Below are 16,727 nucleotides of genomic sequence, written 5' to 3' on the forward strand. Positions count from 1 at the left end.
GTCCAAAATTTATTAGTTAGCGACGCCTGAACGTTTCTTCATTGAATACTCTCTCCATTTTAGCTTATTGTTCATATTAATTAACTTTTTTTTAACAATTTTTTAACACGCGTACCCATCTACAACTTATTTACTATCGAAAATACCTAACAACTTAATTGCAATAAATTTTTTTCAAAATTTATTTACTACCGTAAATACCCCTTTATTTGGAGAGTCATTCAAAAGGGATGGTGCTATTGACACATTGAAATGGTGTATAGATTGTGCACTGATCGCGATGTGAAGCCTGCACGGTCTCACACAAAGAATTCAAGTCGTCCATTAAATTTAAAATACTTTCTCAAGAGCCACCGCGAAAAATCAGTTCAATCCGATACCTAAAAGTACTTGACTCTCATTTGGCTTCAAAAGTCAAAGAGTAACTTTTTTTTGTCTCTACTCAAATTTTGTTCGCATTTGTTAGTTTTGCATCAAATTTTTGTAATTTATTGATTCGTCTAAGCAGGAGGAATCAGAAAAGTAAAAAAATTTGATCGAAACTCATAATTTAAAAAAAAAAAAGAAATAAGTAAAAAAAAATTGTCTTATTGACTTATTTTTATCTTTATTCAAAAAATTGTGAGGTTCGATCAAAATTTTACTTTTCCGATTCCTTTCATTGGGACGAATCAATAAGTCACAAAAATTTGACGCAAAACAAATAAATGCAAAAATAATTAAAATAAAGACAAAAAAATAAGGCCCCGATCGGCTAAATAAACTTGTCCTTATTCAAATTTTTTTCGTACTTGTTAGTTTTTCGTCAATTTTTTGAAGATTATTGCATCATCATGACGAGAGGAATTTAAAAAGTAAAAAATTATGATCGAAATCTATTTTTTTAATAAATACGAAAAAATTGGTTTATTGGCTTATTTATTTCTTTATTCAAAAAAATTAGATTTCGATCTTAATTTTTTACTTTTTAGATCCCTCTTGTCATGACAATACAATAATCTTCAAAAAAAAATAACGAAAAACTAACTAATACAAAAAAATAAAATAAAATAATTAACTTATTTAGCCGAATGGGGCCTAAGCCACCCTACTTTTCAATCCAAACCCACTTTTGATACCCCTAGCATTTTGGATTGATGAACTGGATGTTACTCCTAGTTAATAAAGTAGTAGTAAAATGTAGTACTCCCTCCGTCCCTTTATAATAGTCCAGTATTTTATTTTGGGCTGTCCCTTAATAAGTGTCCATTTGGTAAAGTTAGTGAGTAAAAGTTGGTATATTGTCTATTTTGTCCCTAAAAGTAGATTCCATTTTGAAAAGTTAGTGAGTAAAAAGTGTAATGATGATGGGTAAGTAGGAAAAGTGGAGGAAAAAGTTGATGTGAAAAGTATAATGATGATGTTTTTAATAAGTTAGAGTTACAAAGTAGGACATTTAAAAAGGGACGGAGGGAGTAACATCTTTTAAGGCGTGTGTGTGTGTTTTTTTTTTATAAATAATCCTCTCCTCTTCCGCATTGATTACTCGGCAACCCCACCAAAAACGTCACATAAAATCACGCCAGGAACGTTCCAAACCTACACCAATTTCTAACAACCTAAAAAGAAAGATCAAAAGCCTAACAGCTTCTGAAAAGTTCGTCTCTCTCTCTCTCTCTCTCTCTCTCTCTCCACACGTGTATAGCGTTGTTGCGTCGCTTCCCCCTCTCTCTCCACTCCACTTCCCCTCGTCTGTATCTCCGGATTTGTTTGTTTAATGGGTTTAGGGTGCGCCACCCAAGATCCGACTGTGATCAGTCCGTGAGGAGGGACGGCGGCGGCAGCTATTCCCTCCGTCCCGGTTTATTTGTTACCTTTTTAATTTTTTGAGAGCGTTTGACCTCTCAAAGAATTGATTATAATTTTCAATTCGTAATATTTTTAATACGCAATATGAATTTTATTTGATAGATCTTTTATTATACAAAATTTTCAAATCATAAAAAACATTATAAATTGTAAAATATAAGTATATTTTTGAAAAATATGTATTTTGACAATTGAACAAATAAATTGGGACGGAGTGAGTAACAAACATGAGCTCTCAGAAATCAATATCGATACAGCTTTCGAGATGGTCCTCGGATCTCCACTGGCGGGTCATCCTCCTCCTCCTCCTCCCCCCTCTCTCTCTCCTCGTCTTCCTCTCTCTCTCCTCCTCCCCTCCCATAACCGCCTTCCGCTCCTCCCTTCCCTCTTTTGCCCCTCTCCAATCCTTCTCTTACACCCCTGCCCCGGCCCCTCCTCAACCAATTTACAGGGCTCGTAACAGCACGACGAGTGGTGGCCAGCCGGCGGCCGACCGGTCGGGGAAAACCGAGTTGGGCCGGTCCAGGATGGCGGTGTGTTTGGTGGGTGGGGCCAGGAGGTTTGAACTCACCGGGCCCTCTATCGTCGAGAGGATTCTGAAAGTTTATCCGAATTCAGATCTCTTCTTGCACAGCCCCTTGGACACGAGTGCGTTTAAATTCTCCCTCCTGAGGACTGCGCCGAGGATCGCCGCCGTGCGGATATTCGAGCCCAAGCCCATCCCCGAGACCGAGTCGCAGGCCCGAGTTCTCACACCCGGCGGCTCACCCAATCGCATTCAGGTAATTTTACTCCGCCATCACTAATTAATTCTTTATGAAAAGGGTACGAAGTCCTGTTACGGAGTACTTTCTGGGGGGATATTTTATTTAATTGAGGGTTTTGTTTTTAGTCAAGCGATCTCTAGAAGTCTGGTAATCCCTTTCGTTTGTTGGCTTAGTTGTACCCGACAAACAACTCAACCGACGCATGTTAGCTTTTGGTTGTTTTCGTTAGGAAATGACTTATCTGTGTCGTCTGTGTTTGGATTGCATAGCTCAGTCTGTGAAATATCGAGAGTATTTAATGGCCATATTTTTTTGAAGACTCGGTCGCGGAAAGAATGATTCTTTTTAAAAATTTGGACCACAAGATGAGACTGCAGTCCATTGCAGAGAAGCTGAATCCTTTCGGAGTATTTTTTTTTTTTCCTTTTGAAAGAATCGACAAATCGAAAATGGTGGCTTTGGCTTTGATGTTAAGACTTTATCCCCCATTGATCATCTAAGTCATTCAAGTTTAGTTAATATATTCTAGAGTTATTTCATCTATTGGTATTAGGTTGGAACCGTCCAAGAAATCTAATAGTCCCGATTTTAATCGGACACCCCGTTAGTATTCTACCAGGTCTCAAGAATTCTACCAGGGTCTCAAGACTAGTTGGGGTGCTGAACACCTTGCAGTATTGTGAACAAAGTTAGCAATTTAAAATTAGTTATTTTGAACACGGAAAACATGTAAAGTGAAGGTTGGGGGAATCACTTTGTTGGTTGGTTTTAATTAGGGGTGTCAAATGGACGGGTTTGGATCAAATTGGGTAAGTTGTAAATGGGTTGGGTCTTTAATGGGTCATTGACCCATTTAGACCCATTAATTATGAGGTCAACTACTCATACCCAACTTGACCCATTTATTTAAAAGCAAACTCTACCCGCCCATTAACCCAATTAGAATTTTACTTCTTTTTTTTTATTTTTTATCTTAGATAAAAATGTAAAATTCAGATATACCAATAATAATTTTATAAAGCACACAAAAAAATTGAGTGACTTTTTTTTTTTGTCCTTATTCATTTTTTTTGCATTTTTTTGTTTTGCGTTAAACTTTTGTGACTTATTGATTTGTTTCAACGAGATGAATCGAAAAAGTAAAATTTTTTGATCAAAACTGATAATTTTTTGAATAAAGATAAAATAAGACAACTTTTAATATTCCTTCTCCAAATCGATGAATTGAAAGACAAAACCTAGCTGTTAATTGGAAAAAAATGAAACGGAAGCGAAAACTGTACAATAAACATCTATAGGGTCTCATTCAAATGACTATATTCGAGGAAACGTTAAGTAACTCCGTTAGTAGAGAAATTTTTCGGTGCTGGGTGGAAATATCCCACGTGGTATTCGCTCGACACATCCAAGTCGTCCAATATACTTTTAGACTGCTCGAATTAAAATCCTCCTTCTCCTCTCATTCCAATACTTTCTCTCTCTAAACACTAGCCGTCCGAAAACGCAATTGATTGCTCAAATATGCCGAACGGACATCACGTGGCACCCACCCGGCACTGGAAAATTTTCCCTATGAATAACGATGAAATTGATTTAGAAACAAATAATCAATTTACGTACCTGTAATCGGACCCAGCAAACGAGACCCAGCACAGTGGGCTCCTTTCTAGAAAAAATCGAAGACTCCTCACAAACAGTAGCCTCCGTGCATTTTTTGTTGGGTAATCTTTATGATTTGTTGGGCATTTAAGTTGATCCAATTGAGAACCAATTAAGATCCAATAATAAATAGGTTGGGTTGGGTCTATTTAAAAATAGATGGGTTTGGGTTTCTTAATGGGTTTGGGTTTAATTTGTCACCCTTAGTTTTAATTGGTTGTATCCGTCGGCAAAATTTCCAACAACTCGATTGGCGCACATTAGCCAGACTTTTCCTTTCTTTCCTTTTGTTTTTTTGTTTTTTTGTTTTTCTTTTCTTCTTATTGTAATTAATATCTTCAATTTACCATAGTGCCTCTTCATATCCAATTTAAGCCACTAAGCTTCTAAGAACATTTTTTAGCAGATTCCTCAAATATCATCTCTAGAAGTGTACTTTGAAACTTTATAAAGTAAAGCATAAATTTGGTGGATTTGAAGGATGAATGTCATTGTATAATATAATAGACCATTCAAATACTACTATTTTTTAATAGAAAAAAAAAAAACAATAATTGGAGAAGATATATAATGATATACTAAGAAGCACAGATACGGATACGGATATAAATACGTGATTTTTTTAAAAAGTAGGATATAATACGTTGGGGATACTGTAGGGGGCCGAAATATCCTAAGGTTCATACGGTCCAATGGGGTGGAGCAAGTTTACACGCTATTTGACCCGTTGTCCTGTTGTTTCAGTTCATCTGTAAATAAAGGTGAGCTCAGACGTGATGTGTCATAAATCTTCCGAAGGATAGATGGATCCCCGGGTGCTTCGCCGAACGTACTATGCCTATCCGAACGCACATATATTTGAGTTCGCTCGGTGATATTATCTTACGCTCGGGGACGTCCTCTCGTTCGGCCCAAATATTCTTCGGATAGAACACCAAATGCTCGGAGATTCTTCGACCATTAGAAGTGAGCTCCACCGAGTGTAGATGTTTGTGGATCCTTCCAGAAATATCTTTTGATAAGAAAGTTATTCTTTCTGACATTCGAAATGACATCTCTGAGCGATGTGACCTTTCTGACATCGACCCATGTGATTCTATAAGATCTGGAAAGTGGTGCTCATTAAATGGCCCTGCTGCATGACGTCATCCGAGCATTATTCGACGCGTGTAAAGCAGAGCCAACTTGCTCAGCACTTTACCCCTTTGCCTATAAATAGCAGGGTACTGTCACTAAGAAAAAGATCTGAACTCCTCAACCACAACACTCCTTCTTCACTAGCATATTTCTTACTAAACTTCTTCTTCTTTCTCCACTTACTGACTAGTTCGTCGGAGCTTCTTCCCGGAGGAACATTCCCTTCCGGTTCTGCAGGTACCCCAAGTTCAACGTCGTCTCCCACGGTCCAGCAGGTAGGGAGAACAACACAAGAAAGATCACGAAGAAATCCACCCCCACAGATACGTTATAAATAAAAATAAAATTCCAAGTTAACTTAGCAAATTAAAATCCCCTAAAATCATATTATACTGTTAAAAAAAACCCTAAATCAGACGAGAGAAAGAGAGAGATGAGAGAGACAATATATATATATATATGTGTGTGTGTGTGTGTGTGTGTCTGAATGAATATATATATACACTGATACACAATGATAGATAGACGAGAGAGAGAGAGAAGAAGAAGAAGACGAGAGAGAGAGAGAGAGAGAGACGAGACGAGACGAGAGACGAGAGAGAACAGAGAGACGAGAGGGACTTACATTCGTCGTCGTTGTCGAGAGGGATGAGATATGGATCGTCTTCTTTTTCTGCCTTTCGTTCCCTGTTTTTGACTTGTCCAGGAAGTGGAAAATAAATATGTAGACCTAATTGCAGTTTTGACCCATATATTTTAAGTAATAACTTTTTTACCCTCGCGCGTATCCAAAACATATCCATAACGTATCCACAACTTATCCAAGTGTATCCGACATATATCGGGATACCAAAAATTAATTTTAAAAATAGGATACTCAAAAAAAACGTATCGGATACATATCCAGAGTGTGTCCGTATCCGATGCGCGTACGGTACGTGATATGTAGGCCAAAATAGAGTATCCATGCTTCATAGATGATATAGAACAAGACATGTGAAATGTGAAGCAGTTAAGTAACATTAGTTTGACGTTTAATGGGTGCTCCTCATGCATCAAATAGTGTTTGAGAAGCTTAACTCTTTCAAAATAGTGTTTGAGGTATCTCCTTAATCATACAATAAAATTTTAGATTCTTCTAAACTCTTTCTAAAGACCAGAAGCCTAGGCACAGGAGACTCGTGTGCAAGTCTAATTTGTTAAAATATATGTGATAGATTATTGATTCTATATTTTATCAATGACGCAGTCGGATTTTGAACAAAACACCGACACTTCTTTCAAAAAAATTGCTTACATGAAATTGGGTGGCTATTTGGATTTTATATGTATGTAGGCGCAGCGTCATCGACTCTTTTTCTAAAGCAGTTGGTTCATGTACTTGTCGCGTATACGTTTTTCCTAAAGTATTTGTGTTTAGAGTCTAAATGTACTCTTCTATTAGTATAATCAAGGTGTCGTGCGTTTTACATTCCTGAAAGCAATTGCTGACCTAGATGTTGGGAATGCTCATCCCATCTAACAACCACTGGCCTGAAAGGAACTAGACTAGTTATATAACTTATATTGTAGCTTTGCCGTCTAAATTGTACGGAGTACTATTTAGATTTTGCCTAATAATGTAGATCTGTCCGCGTGAGTTGCTGGATTTTTTAAACTTAAATTGGAGGGCTTTCCTATAGAGCCAAAGTAGAAAGTCTATGTAAAAGACACTTACCATTGATTTTGCAATCCTTAACTTATTCGTGGGCCTCGTGGCATAATTCCATGGTCCCCACCTTTAATATATTAGGCCAAGCTCCATCATATTGCCTAAATTCTACTACATTGAATTGTGTTCTTATTCTCCTTAATGAAAAGTTCCACAAAAAATGTACATCAGTTGAGACATTACATTTGTAGCTTAAATGACATTGTTGTGACCTCTTTATTTGGAGGTTGCATGTTCGCGTTGGGTCCCAATTTCTTGGTTGCTTTGGAAATTCAGGTTTTTTTGGTAACTTAAGGGACAAAAAAAGAAAGAAATCCATGTCACTGTTTCTTGTTCTTGCTCTATAGTTTTGATGAAATATGGGTTTAATGACTAAATGAGCATGGACTGTTAGGTTTTGGGGAACTTGAAGGGAGCATCTAATGAGGTCATATTGAATGCTACTACTTAATCTAGATTCATGCTCACTGTGCTCTGTTCCTTAGGCCTGTTGTTGGCCTTCGCTTGTCGTCAGCGCTCTCATATCACAGTTGTACTTTTCTCCATTAATGGAATTTCTTACGCTCCCACCAAAAAAAAAACTCCTCGTCGAATTATCTTAAACTTGGAAAAGAACTCACCTCTTAGAAACACAGAACCTCACTTTTTTTGTACCCAAAAGAAACCCTAATGTCGTGAAAGCTTTTTCTGTTTTGTGTAATTCAACTTATCTCTGTATTTTCCCTACACAGGGACTCTTGCAATATTTCCACCTCGTAGAAGAATGCCTGACGATGATCAAAGCGTACCAGGCCCAAAACAACTTCACATACGACTGGATAGTCCGAACCCGAGTTGACGGATACTGGTCAGCTCCACTCGGGCCCAAAAACTTCGTCCCTGGCCAATATGTGGTCCCACCAGGCTCATCATACGGTGGACTCAACGACCGGTTGGGAATCGGCGACTTCATAACCTCCACTGTGGCCCTCTCCCGCCTCTCCCTCATCCCCTTACTCGACTCGGCAGGGTTCCGTCAAATCAACTCGGAAAAAGCCTTCCGAGCCCAACTCACCACCAATAACGTCTCCTACATCACCAAACCCGTTCCTTTTTGCGTAGTGTCTGACCGGCGATACAAATTCCGACCTGGTAGGCGTGGCGTTCCGGTGGTGGCATTGTCGAGCCCAGGTCCGTTGAACGGGGCCAAGTGTAGGCCGTGCACGGCAGCGTGTTATGGCCGGTGCGTGGGGAGCGCGAAGGATCCGTTATGGGCCAACGGGGCCCTTCAGTTGTGCGATGCCCGCGGGGAATGGGAAAAGGGGTGGGAGAGTGTGTTCGATAAAGCTTCTGGGAAGAAGCTCGCGGCGGCGAGGAAGCGGGTTAGGGGGTTGAAGTTGAAGCAGTGTGTGGATGATTTTGAGAATATGAAGGGGAGGGCGGGTAATTGGGACGCGCCGGCGGCGGTAGATATTTGTAGACTCGGATTGGGATCATAACAGGGGAATATGTGTACTTTTAGGTTCTTTCAAATTATTTTAAAATTATTAAACGGCTCGATTAATTATTTGTAAACGTTTTTAAAATTTATTTTAGAATTATTAACTACTCGAATTGTTTGTAAACGACGAATGCAGTAATCCATTTACAATTTGTTGTCCGAAAATGCTAATTTTGTAATCTGAATATAAAATTGAAAGATTGAATTAAATACCTACACATATCGAATTGCGTTGATTTCTCACTGAGCCATTTGGAGAATTATTTTAAAATTATAACAGGCTTGTACTATTCGCGCAGGACCCGGAATGGATACCTGTGTACCTGTTTGTGTGTTTTCCATTAAAGGGTTCTTTGCTGTCTTGACTTTTTTGTAATTCGATTTTTTTTTTTTGGCAAAAGGTATTCGCCATGTGAGTTATCATGACAAAAGAAGATGCCAAATGAGGTTTGATGGAATAGGGTTGGGAAAAATTTCCCAACTGAATAGTCCTGACCAAAATCAGCAAGATCGACCAGATGTAATCACTTTGATGGACTCCTGATGCTATGCTTTTAATTTCTCCAACTAGTAATAGTTTTAAGGGAAAATTCACCAACAAATATTGAATAATGTATGAATGTAAACATTAGGAACCTGCTGTAAATTTGTACATGGAAAATCTTATATACATCTAATGTTTTCCTTGTGTCCCTTTCGTAAGGGATTCCTAGACCCGCCACTCATTAATGGAAGCCATCTTTTAATACGAAAAATGACAAAAAAAAGGAATATGCATAGATACTATCCACATAACATTTCCGCAAGAAAGTAGCAATAAATTAGCTCAACACCACTATCTCACCGCACTGCACTTATATTGTGACCGGAGCTAAAATTACATTATTCACGTCACGAGAACTCAAGGATTGGGTGAGAAACTCGAAATACCTAACATGTTGAGTCAACCATAACTTTTCATACACCCAGACGTTTCCCCCGTGGTAAAAACAAATGATTGATTTTGGGAATACTCTCATTGGTCAGAGGTCCAATTTTCCACCGGGTGAGTACCCTTATAGTAAGTGGGAAACTGTGACTGGTGTGGCCGCGCTAGTTCTCCCAAGATTTGGGTTGTGCAGTCGGGTCTAATTGTTGCTCGACCATAAGGCTGTTCCTCGGTTATAAAAAAAAAAAACATGACTTTTCATAAATCGCATAAACGCAAGAACCAAAAAACAAGATGAAATCTACAAAACAACACACATTCCAAATTCCAAAAACACAGAAAATATATCGAGACATTTTTCACTGGATATAAGATTGGCCGGTGATATCAACGTCACGGTCTCCGGTTGACGGCGGCGGCTTATGCTTTGGCTTGACCGCCGGTTCAGCCGGCCCATCGGCGCTCTGCGTGTCGCTGGCCGGTGGGTTTCTGGGCTTCTGCGGCTGTCCCGCCTCCGTGCCGTACATTCCCCCGCCGTAGGCTTCCCTGGTGACGGGCTCCATAGGCGAGATATTGGGCGGTTGGTGCTCCCTCGGCTGGACCGGATCCTCCTCCTCCTCCTCCTCCTTTCTTTGCCTCTCCTCCCTTTTCTCCATTGTTGTTTGGATTTCGCCTTACTGTAATGCATTTGTATACTCCTCGCATTTTTCCCGTTGGGAGAGTGTTTACACGTGGCAGATTGACAACGTGGGTAATGAAAACTTGAGCCACGTCGTACTTTAGTTGCATGCATTTCCTTCCTTATTTTAGAGGAGGATCCTATGAATTCGGGGTTCCGATAGTGAGGCAGGGCGCTACAAGCCTTGCAGTCAGCAGCTTAGCCTTCTATTTAAGTTTTTAACGATTTTAAAAACACACGCCAATGGTATTTGTTGTGCGTAGGTAGGTGGCATTAATATTCTACTTTCGAAGCAATTGTTTGGTTCGGTAGTTAGACATGTTTCGCTTAACTTTTGTCCTTATTTAATTTTTTTTTTTCTATTCTATAGTTCTGCGCAAAATTTTTTAAGAATTATTGATTCGATTTGGAAAAAGAAATATTTTTTTTACCTAAATATTTTGGGAAATAATAACTTCACAGCAAAAATTTTGCTATAAAGTGGTTATTTTCTTAAATATTTGGGTAAAAGTAAAAAATATATATTTTCTTTGTGGCAGAGGCAATGTATAAGTAGTGGGGGCGGGTTCTAATAATACCAGTTTTACCCTCGAATTACAAAGGCCATGATAAATTTGTATCCAAAATTATACACATTTCCCCCCTTATAATACTTACATCCCCTAATATCTTTGTCAAGTTTCAAAAAAAGTTATTTGTTTTTCACAAAGACTCGTTATCTACATGTATATTGTAGCAAATTTTACGTTGTAGGTTCATTTTTTCTATATTACAGTTCTTTATTATGAAGGATAGAAAATTCTAATACAATTTTAATTAAAGATGCCCCCATAGAGCTAAATTCCTGGCTACGCGCTATGCCACTGAAGATTTCATTGACATATGTTCTAATTTTCCGATATACATGATTCAAAAGTTTAGAAATGGTTGAAATATGCAAGTAACCTGTGGTTCTTGGTTTGAGCCGGTAGGTTGGTGTTCTTATTCTCGTAAACTGAATTAGAAACACGAGAGTTCACTTTGATGAAACATAATTCCTTGGTGGGCTTTCCCTGTTATTGGCTTTTGTTGCAATTCCATTGGTAAATTCTTAGAAATCTGCAATCAAACAGAAACAGGTTCGCTCTCGTTCTTGCTTTCATTTATGCTTCACTCTTTTGATCATTCCGTTTGTGCCTCTTTCCTTCATTTTTATTATAGAATAGAATGATTTAACTGAGCATTTTTCCAAACTCCAAACGTAAAGCAAACAAGTTCTTCCTTCTGAAAGAATTGGGATTTTCCTTTTGAAAATTGTTTGGATTTGTAAATGAACTTGAATTCTAGAATAAAAATGGAGATAAAATGAGTTAGATAACAGTGGGTCATAGGGAAGGCCATAGTAACATGCTTCATTACGAAGACGGTGCAATGTACCTACATATGTTACTTACGACAGGTCACTCTATTAAAATAGTAAATGAACTGCGTAGTCATTTTTATTTTCTTACCAAACGGATTTTTTTTGTCTTTAATCAAATTTTTCCGCATTTGTTAGTTTGCATCAATTTTTTATAAATTATTGATTTGTCTAGACGAGATGAGTCAAAAATATGACCCAAACTCAATTATTTTTGGAAAAATTTTAAAAGGCCAAAAATTCAAACTTTCCGGACTTTTTCTTTGCTTTTTTTTAAAATAATATTTGAGTTTGGGTCATAATTTTATAGTTCTTCAATTTCTCTCATCGAAACGATCCAATAATCCATTAAAAAAAAAAAACTTTGGCGCAAAACTAACTAACGAGAAAGGAAATTGAATGAAAACAAAAAAATATTTAGGTAAACATTCATATTGTAAAAGTATAAATTCCCAAAGGAGAGCCAGGAAAATATTTTGGGCCAACTGAAATAGTTTTAAAGGGAAAATGACGGCCAAAGACGTATTTTGATAATTAATACCCGTCATGGACAAGCTAAAAATATATGTTAATGCTGAAAATGTCTTTAGCGGGTATTAATTATCAAAACACGTCATGGGCCGTCATTTTTCCATTTTTAAATTATTTTTTTTGATCTATTTCAATGGGTTTCACCGTTTCAGCTTAAAATGAGGTGGGCCAGCTGGTCAAGCTCAATCCAGTCCATTAAGTCCTAGAGGCCCACTTTAAAATCCAATTCCTCACTAGAAGCCCAATGCTCCTACCGGGCGACCACGATAACGGGTATACTAGTCAAGCTTTCAGAAAATAGCATGGGCTCATCTGGGCTATACAGGCCCAATGTGGATGCCTAGAACACCTCATTTGACCGAATAAAAACGCATGTATCAGCGTACCAACAAATATATTCCATTTCTCACATGCTAAATACCGGTTCTGAGGATAATAAATTATTCTGATAAAAAAAAAGATAATAAATTATTAAATTTGATGTCAATAACTTTTCAATTTCATGGGATGTTCACGAAGGGACCTTGTCAAGATTATTTTAAAACTAGATACTATAGATATGATCATGCTATAAATCATTATTAATATTGTGTGTACTTAATTTTTGCGACTAGCCAATGTTGACAATTGAAAAATAAAACATTACTAAAGTACATTTGTCGTCAAGTCAATGTCAAATGCGCTGCCGTTCATGTACGATGATTATCGGGTCAATGTCAATTACGTGGATCATCTCGTTTCATTCTTATTGATTCTGAGTATACCAAATGAGTAGATTAGATTTTCAGTACCCAAGTAATAGTAAATAACAAGCGATTTAGATAATTCTTCCTATCTTCCGGAAAATAAAAAAAAGTATTTAGAGGTGGTTTGGGCATTCTTTTTATTTTTTGATTAATTTAAATATTTTTAGTACTTTTTATTTTTTGTCAATATTTTTATTATAACTTGTATATTTCAAAATATCCTTCTTTTTCATACAAACTAATAATTTAACAAAATTTGGCACAAAATAATACAATAGAAAAAAATTGAATAAAATGAAAACAATCCCACATGATTATTAAGCCCAATCGCTCGTTAATCATCATTTCTTCCACCCCCAATAAGCACGTGGGTTCAGGGTAAGAACATCAGTCACATAATTCTTCAAAATATATGCATACTCTCTCTCTTAATTATCGCACCAACTATCTTAGTAGCTTGTAATGTTATTTTAAATAAGGAAAACGATATTGACACTCTAAATATTGATGGAGGCACTCCAAAATCAATGTAATTCTAAAGCCACTTTCCTTTATTTTTTTAGAGTACCTCCATCAATTTTTGGAATGCCAATATCAGTTTCCTTTAAATAAAAACACACTTTCACATTCCCATTTTCTCTGTAGAGTACGTACCGGATCCATATCCTTTATAAGGATTTCCCTATGATGATCTTGTGAGGGTTTTGTTGTGGAAGTGCCAACACATCAATGAGGAAATCCAAGGGCCCAAAACAAATCATCTTTTTACTTTAAGCAAACGACGCTCTTTTAGGCAATAATTGTCTAATAGATAGAAAACCGTCCGTCATTATATATTCTTCTCAGGTCCTGTTCCGAAACTAAAAATAAGTACTTATTTTTTAAGAAGACAATTTCAAGCTAAAAAATAACGTGTTTACGCAAATAATTTTTCTAGCAATATGGATCTTGTTTGATAGATTTTATCGAGATCTTTTATACGGTGTAAAAAATATATTTTATATTTATATTATTTTTGATTTGAAAAATATGAAATAAGTACTTATTTTGTAAGAAGGTGTTCGAGAACGGGGACTCATTACCCTCAATCGATATCTTCTATTACTACGATATATATATCTATTACTACGATTAGGGCTTTTGTTGTTTTTCTTTTCCTATTCCTTTTTTCAATCTCTGAAATAAAAAAATTTCAAATCGCCGTACCAAAACAAAAGTGGATTAAGTGAAGCACTGAATTTGGAGAGGGAATGGGACAACGAGGCTTCTTTGATTCTTTCTGATGAATTCACACTCAATTTCTAATGGATTTGTGGACAAAATAGGGGTATTGTGTTTCGTTCACAGTGAACAATTTTTCCTCAGTGAAATGGCTGGGAACGAGGAATGGAGAAGAAGATGACGACCCGTATTTGTTTTTGTTTTTTTTATTTTTGGTCAAAATCGAGTTTGGGGTAACAGAGAAGAAACGAGGAAGAAGTGCCGTTTGCTGAAGTTTTCTGTCTGTTACGCTTTTATCTCCATTAAAAAAATAAAAAAAATAAAAAAAAGAGAAAAGTTTGTTGTGGACCATTGGATCACTTTATTGATGCGTTGTTAACTAAACCCTCACAAGATCATCACACACAGAAAAATTCTTACAGAGGATCCGGATCCCGCAAATCATGCGAGATTCCATCCACCGCCCATATGCGTGCGGATTTACGGCGAGAACCGTGAAGCCTATGCCTTTAGCAAGGGATCTGAAAAAGGATTATACTAGTACTACTGGAGTACTACTTTTTTATACAGATCCCAACAAACAAAAAGAAGAGCAGTCCTACGAACTCCACGAGCACGGAGAGGACGATCGAGCTCACGTGGGAGAGCAGTCCTTGCTACAACACTTTCCTTGCCAACAGTGCTACTCCTCTTATCGTACGAATTCAGAAAATATTTTACGGCTATTCGTTAGAGTTGGTTTTTTATAAGAATTTATAAAATATTATTTTTAAATTTATTGATATATTTTATGTATTTTTTTGAGACTTACCGTGGATCCCATACGCAGTATAAATGTGCGGTAAAAGTGCGCCGTGACGGTGAGAGTTCCTTGGAGAGGACGAGCTCACGTGGGCGAGCAGTCCTGCAACCCCACGGATACCCTCGACGGCTAATACGGTTTTGCGTGTGAGAAAGGATTAAAGTAATGAACTAGGGAATTCGTGATTGAGAACCTTTTTTTTAATTATACGGAGTAATTTTTTTTTTTTATGAAAATGCTAAAGACAGTTGCAGGCTGGCGATAGTGAAAAGTGTATAAAAATGTATGCAAGTGTATTAAAAAATGTGAAAAGTGCATTTCAAATGTGTATTTATTTGTCTTGTTCTTTGCATATTAATAGCCTAATGGGCAAATTTTATTTTGTTCACCCTCATTTGTGTATTTTTTTGTCTTGTTCTTTACATATTGACAGTCTAGTGGGCGAATTTAATTTTGAGAGATTTAGTGATAGGTCCAATATAGACAATTTATAAGGTCACAAGTCCACCTAGTAGTTTTGTAAAGTTACAAGTCCACACAATAAACACTAGGGTACCCTATGACAATACCTAAAACCCTAAATCTTACGAAAATGCCTAAACTACTAAAACCCTATAATATGAAAGTGCACCATGAAATTTTTAAAAAATGTCTAAACCCTAGGGTACCCTATTAATTTTTTAAAAAAATCGAGTAGATCCTGCAAGCCCGTTGGTTCCCCGGTCGGTTTCCGCGGCAGCTCTACAATCACTATGCATAGATCAGAAAGGAAGGAGTACTATAATAAGTACTCGTTTTAGCTATATATTCAATTAACGTCATAGGACATTATTAATTAATGGTGCGAACCCCGTTGTAAAGGTACAACTGATAAATACTCCGTACTTCCTTCTCTTTGTTTATCGAGTCTTGACTCTTAGAGAAAGATTGCCTAACCAAAAGGAAGCTGTATTGAAAGGGATCCGGGGGCTCTGCTGTGCCATGAGACACAGTAGCGTCTATCCACACTCAAAACTGTGCCGTTTTGAATAAAAAAAAAATTTTAATTATCTATTTGCAATACTATGGAGCAGAAATATGATTATGAGAGTTTTAGAGATAAAATTTAATTATGTCTCTTTAGAATAATATAATCAGAATAAAAACATCTTTACACTGGTTCAACCTGATTGAAAATTAGATCAGTTAATTTTTTAATCATATTTTTTAATATATAAACGTTCTAAAAAAAATTAAGGTGGTGTTCCGATTTCTCGGAAAAGAAAGTTTTAGAAAAAGAAGATAATTTCAAGCTCGAAAATCATGCATTTATACAAATAATTTTTCTATCAATATGGATCTTGTTTGATAGATCTCATTGAAATCTTTTATCTCTAGAATTTTCATAATTAAGTATATGTTCTTTATTTAGGATCCTGTGGAATAGAAACACGATTATTAAAACCTTAAAGACAAAAGGTTAATTATACCTTTTTAGAATAATATGTTCAGAATAATAAGATCTCCGTACTTGTTCAAACGGATTAAAAATTTGTGCACTTAATTTTTTTTAAGAACGTTTATATATTAAAAAGGTTAAAAAATTAACTGATCCAATTTTCAATCAGGTTGAACCAGTGTAAAAATGTTTTGAATCTGATCATATTATTCTAAAGAGACATAATTAAATTTTATCTCTAAAGCTCTTATAATCACGTTTCTGTTCCATAGGATTGCAAATAGATAACTTAAATTTTTTTTTTTATTCAAAACGGCACAGTTTTGGGTGTGGGTAGGCGCTACTGTGCCTCATGCCACAGCAAGCCCCCGATCCGTATTG

General features: G+C 36.7%; 2 protein-coding genes across 2 annotated transcripts; one reads left to right on the top strand and one right to left on the bottom strand.

The window, feature by feature from the left end:
- The first annotated feature begins 1,820 nt into the window (after window positions 1-1,820).
- Window positions 1,821-8,767, top strand: LOC131330860 (uncharacterized). The gene is made up of 2 exons (XM_058364597.1): window positions 1,821-2,630; window positions 7,854-8,767. Exons 1-2 carry the CDS (start codon window positions 2,076-2,078, stop codon window positions 8,598-8,600), a joined length of 1,302 nt encoding a protein of 433 aa, XP_058220580.1. The 5' UTR covers window positions 1,821-2,075; the 3' UTR covers window positions 8,601-8,767.
- A 1,002-nt stretch (window positions 8,768-9,769) lies between these two features.
- On the bottom strand, window positions 9,770-10,245 carry LOC131330861 (uncharacterized). The gene has a single exon (XM_058364598.1). The coding sequence runs from the start codon at window positions 10,184-10,186 to the stop codon at window positions 9,890-9,892; it is 297 nt and encodes a 98-aa protein (XP_058220581.1). The 5' UTR covers window positions 10,187-10,245; the 3' UTR covers window positions 9,770-9,889.
- Window positions 10,246-16,727: the final 6,482 nt, after the last annotated feature.

The sequence above is a fragment of the Rhododendron vialii genome, chromosome 6a (genome assembly GCF_030253575.1).
Source record: "Rhododendron vialii isolate Sample 1 chromosome 6a, ASM3025357v1".
NCBI lineage: Eukaryota > Viridiplantae > Streptophyta > Magnoliopsida > Ericales > Ericaceae > Rhododendron > Rhododendron vialii.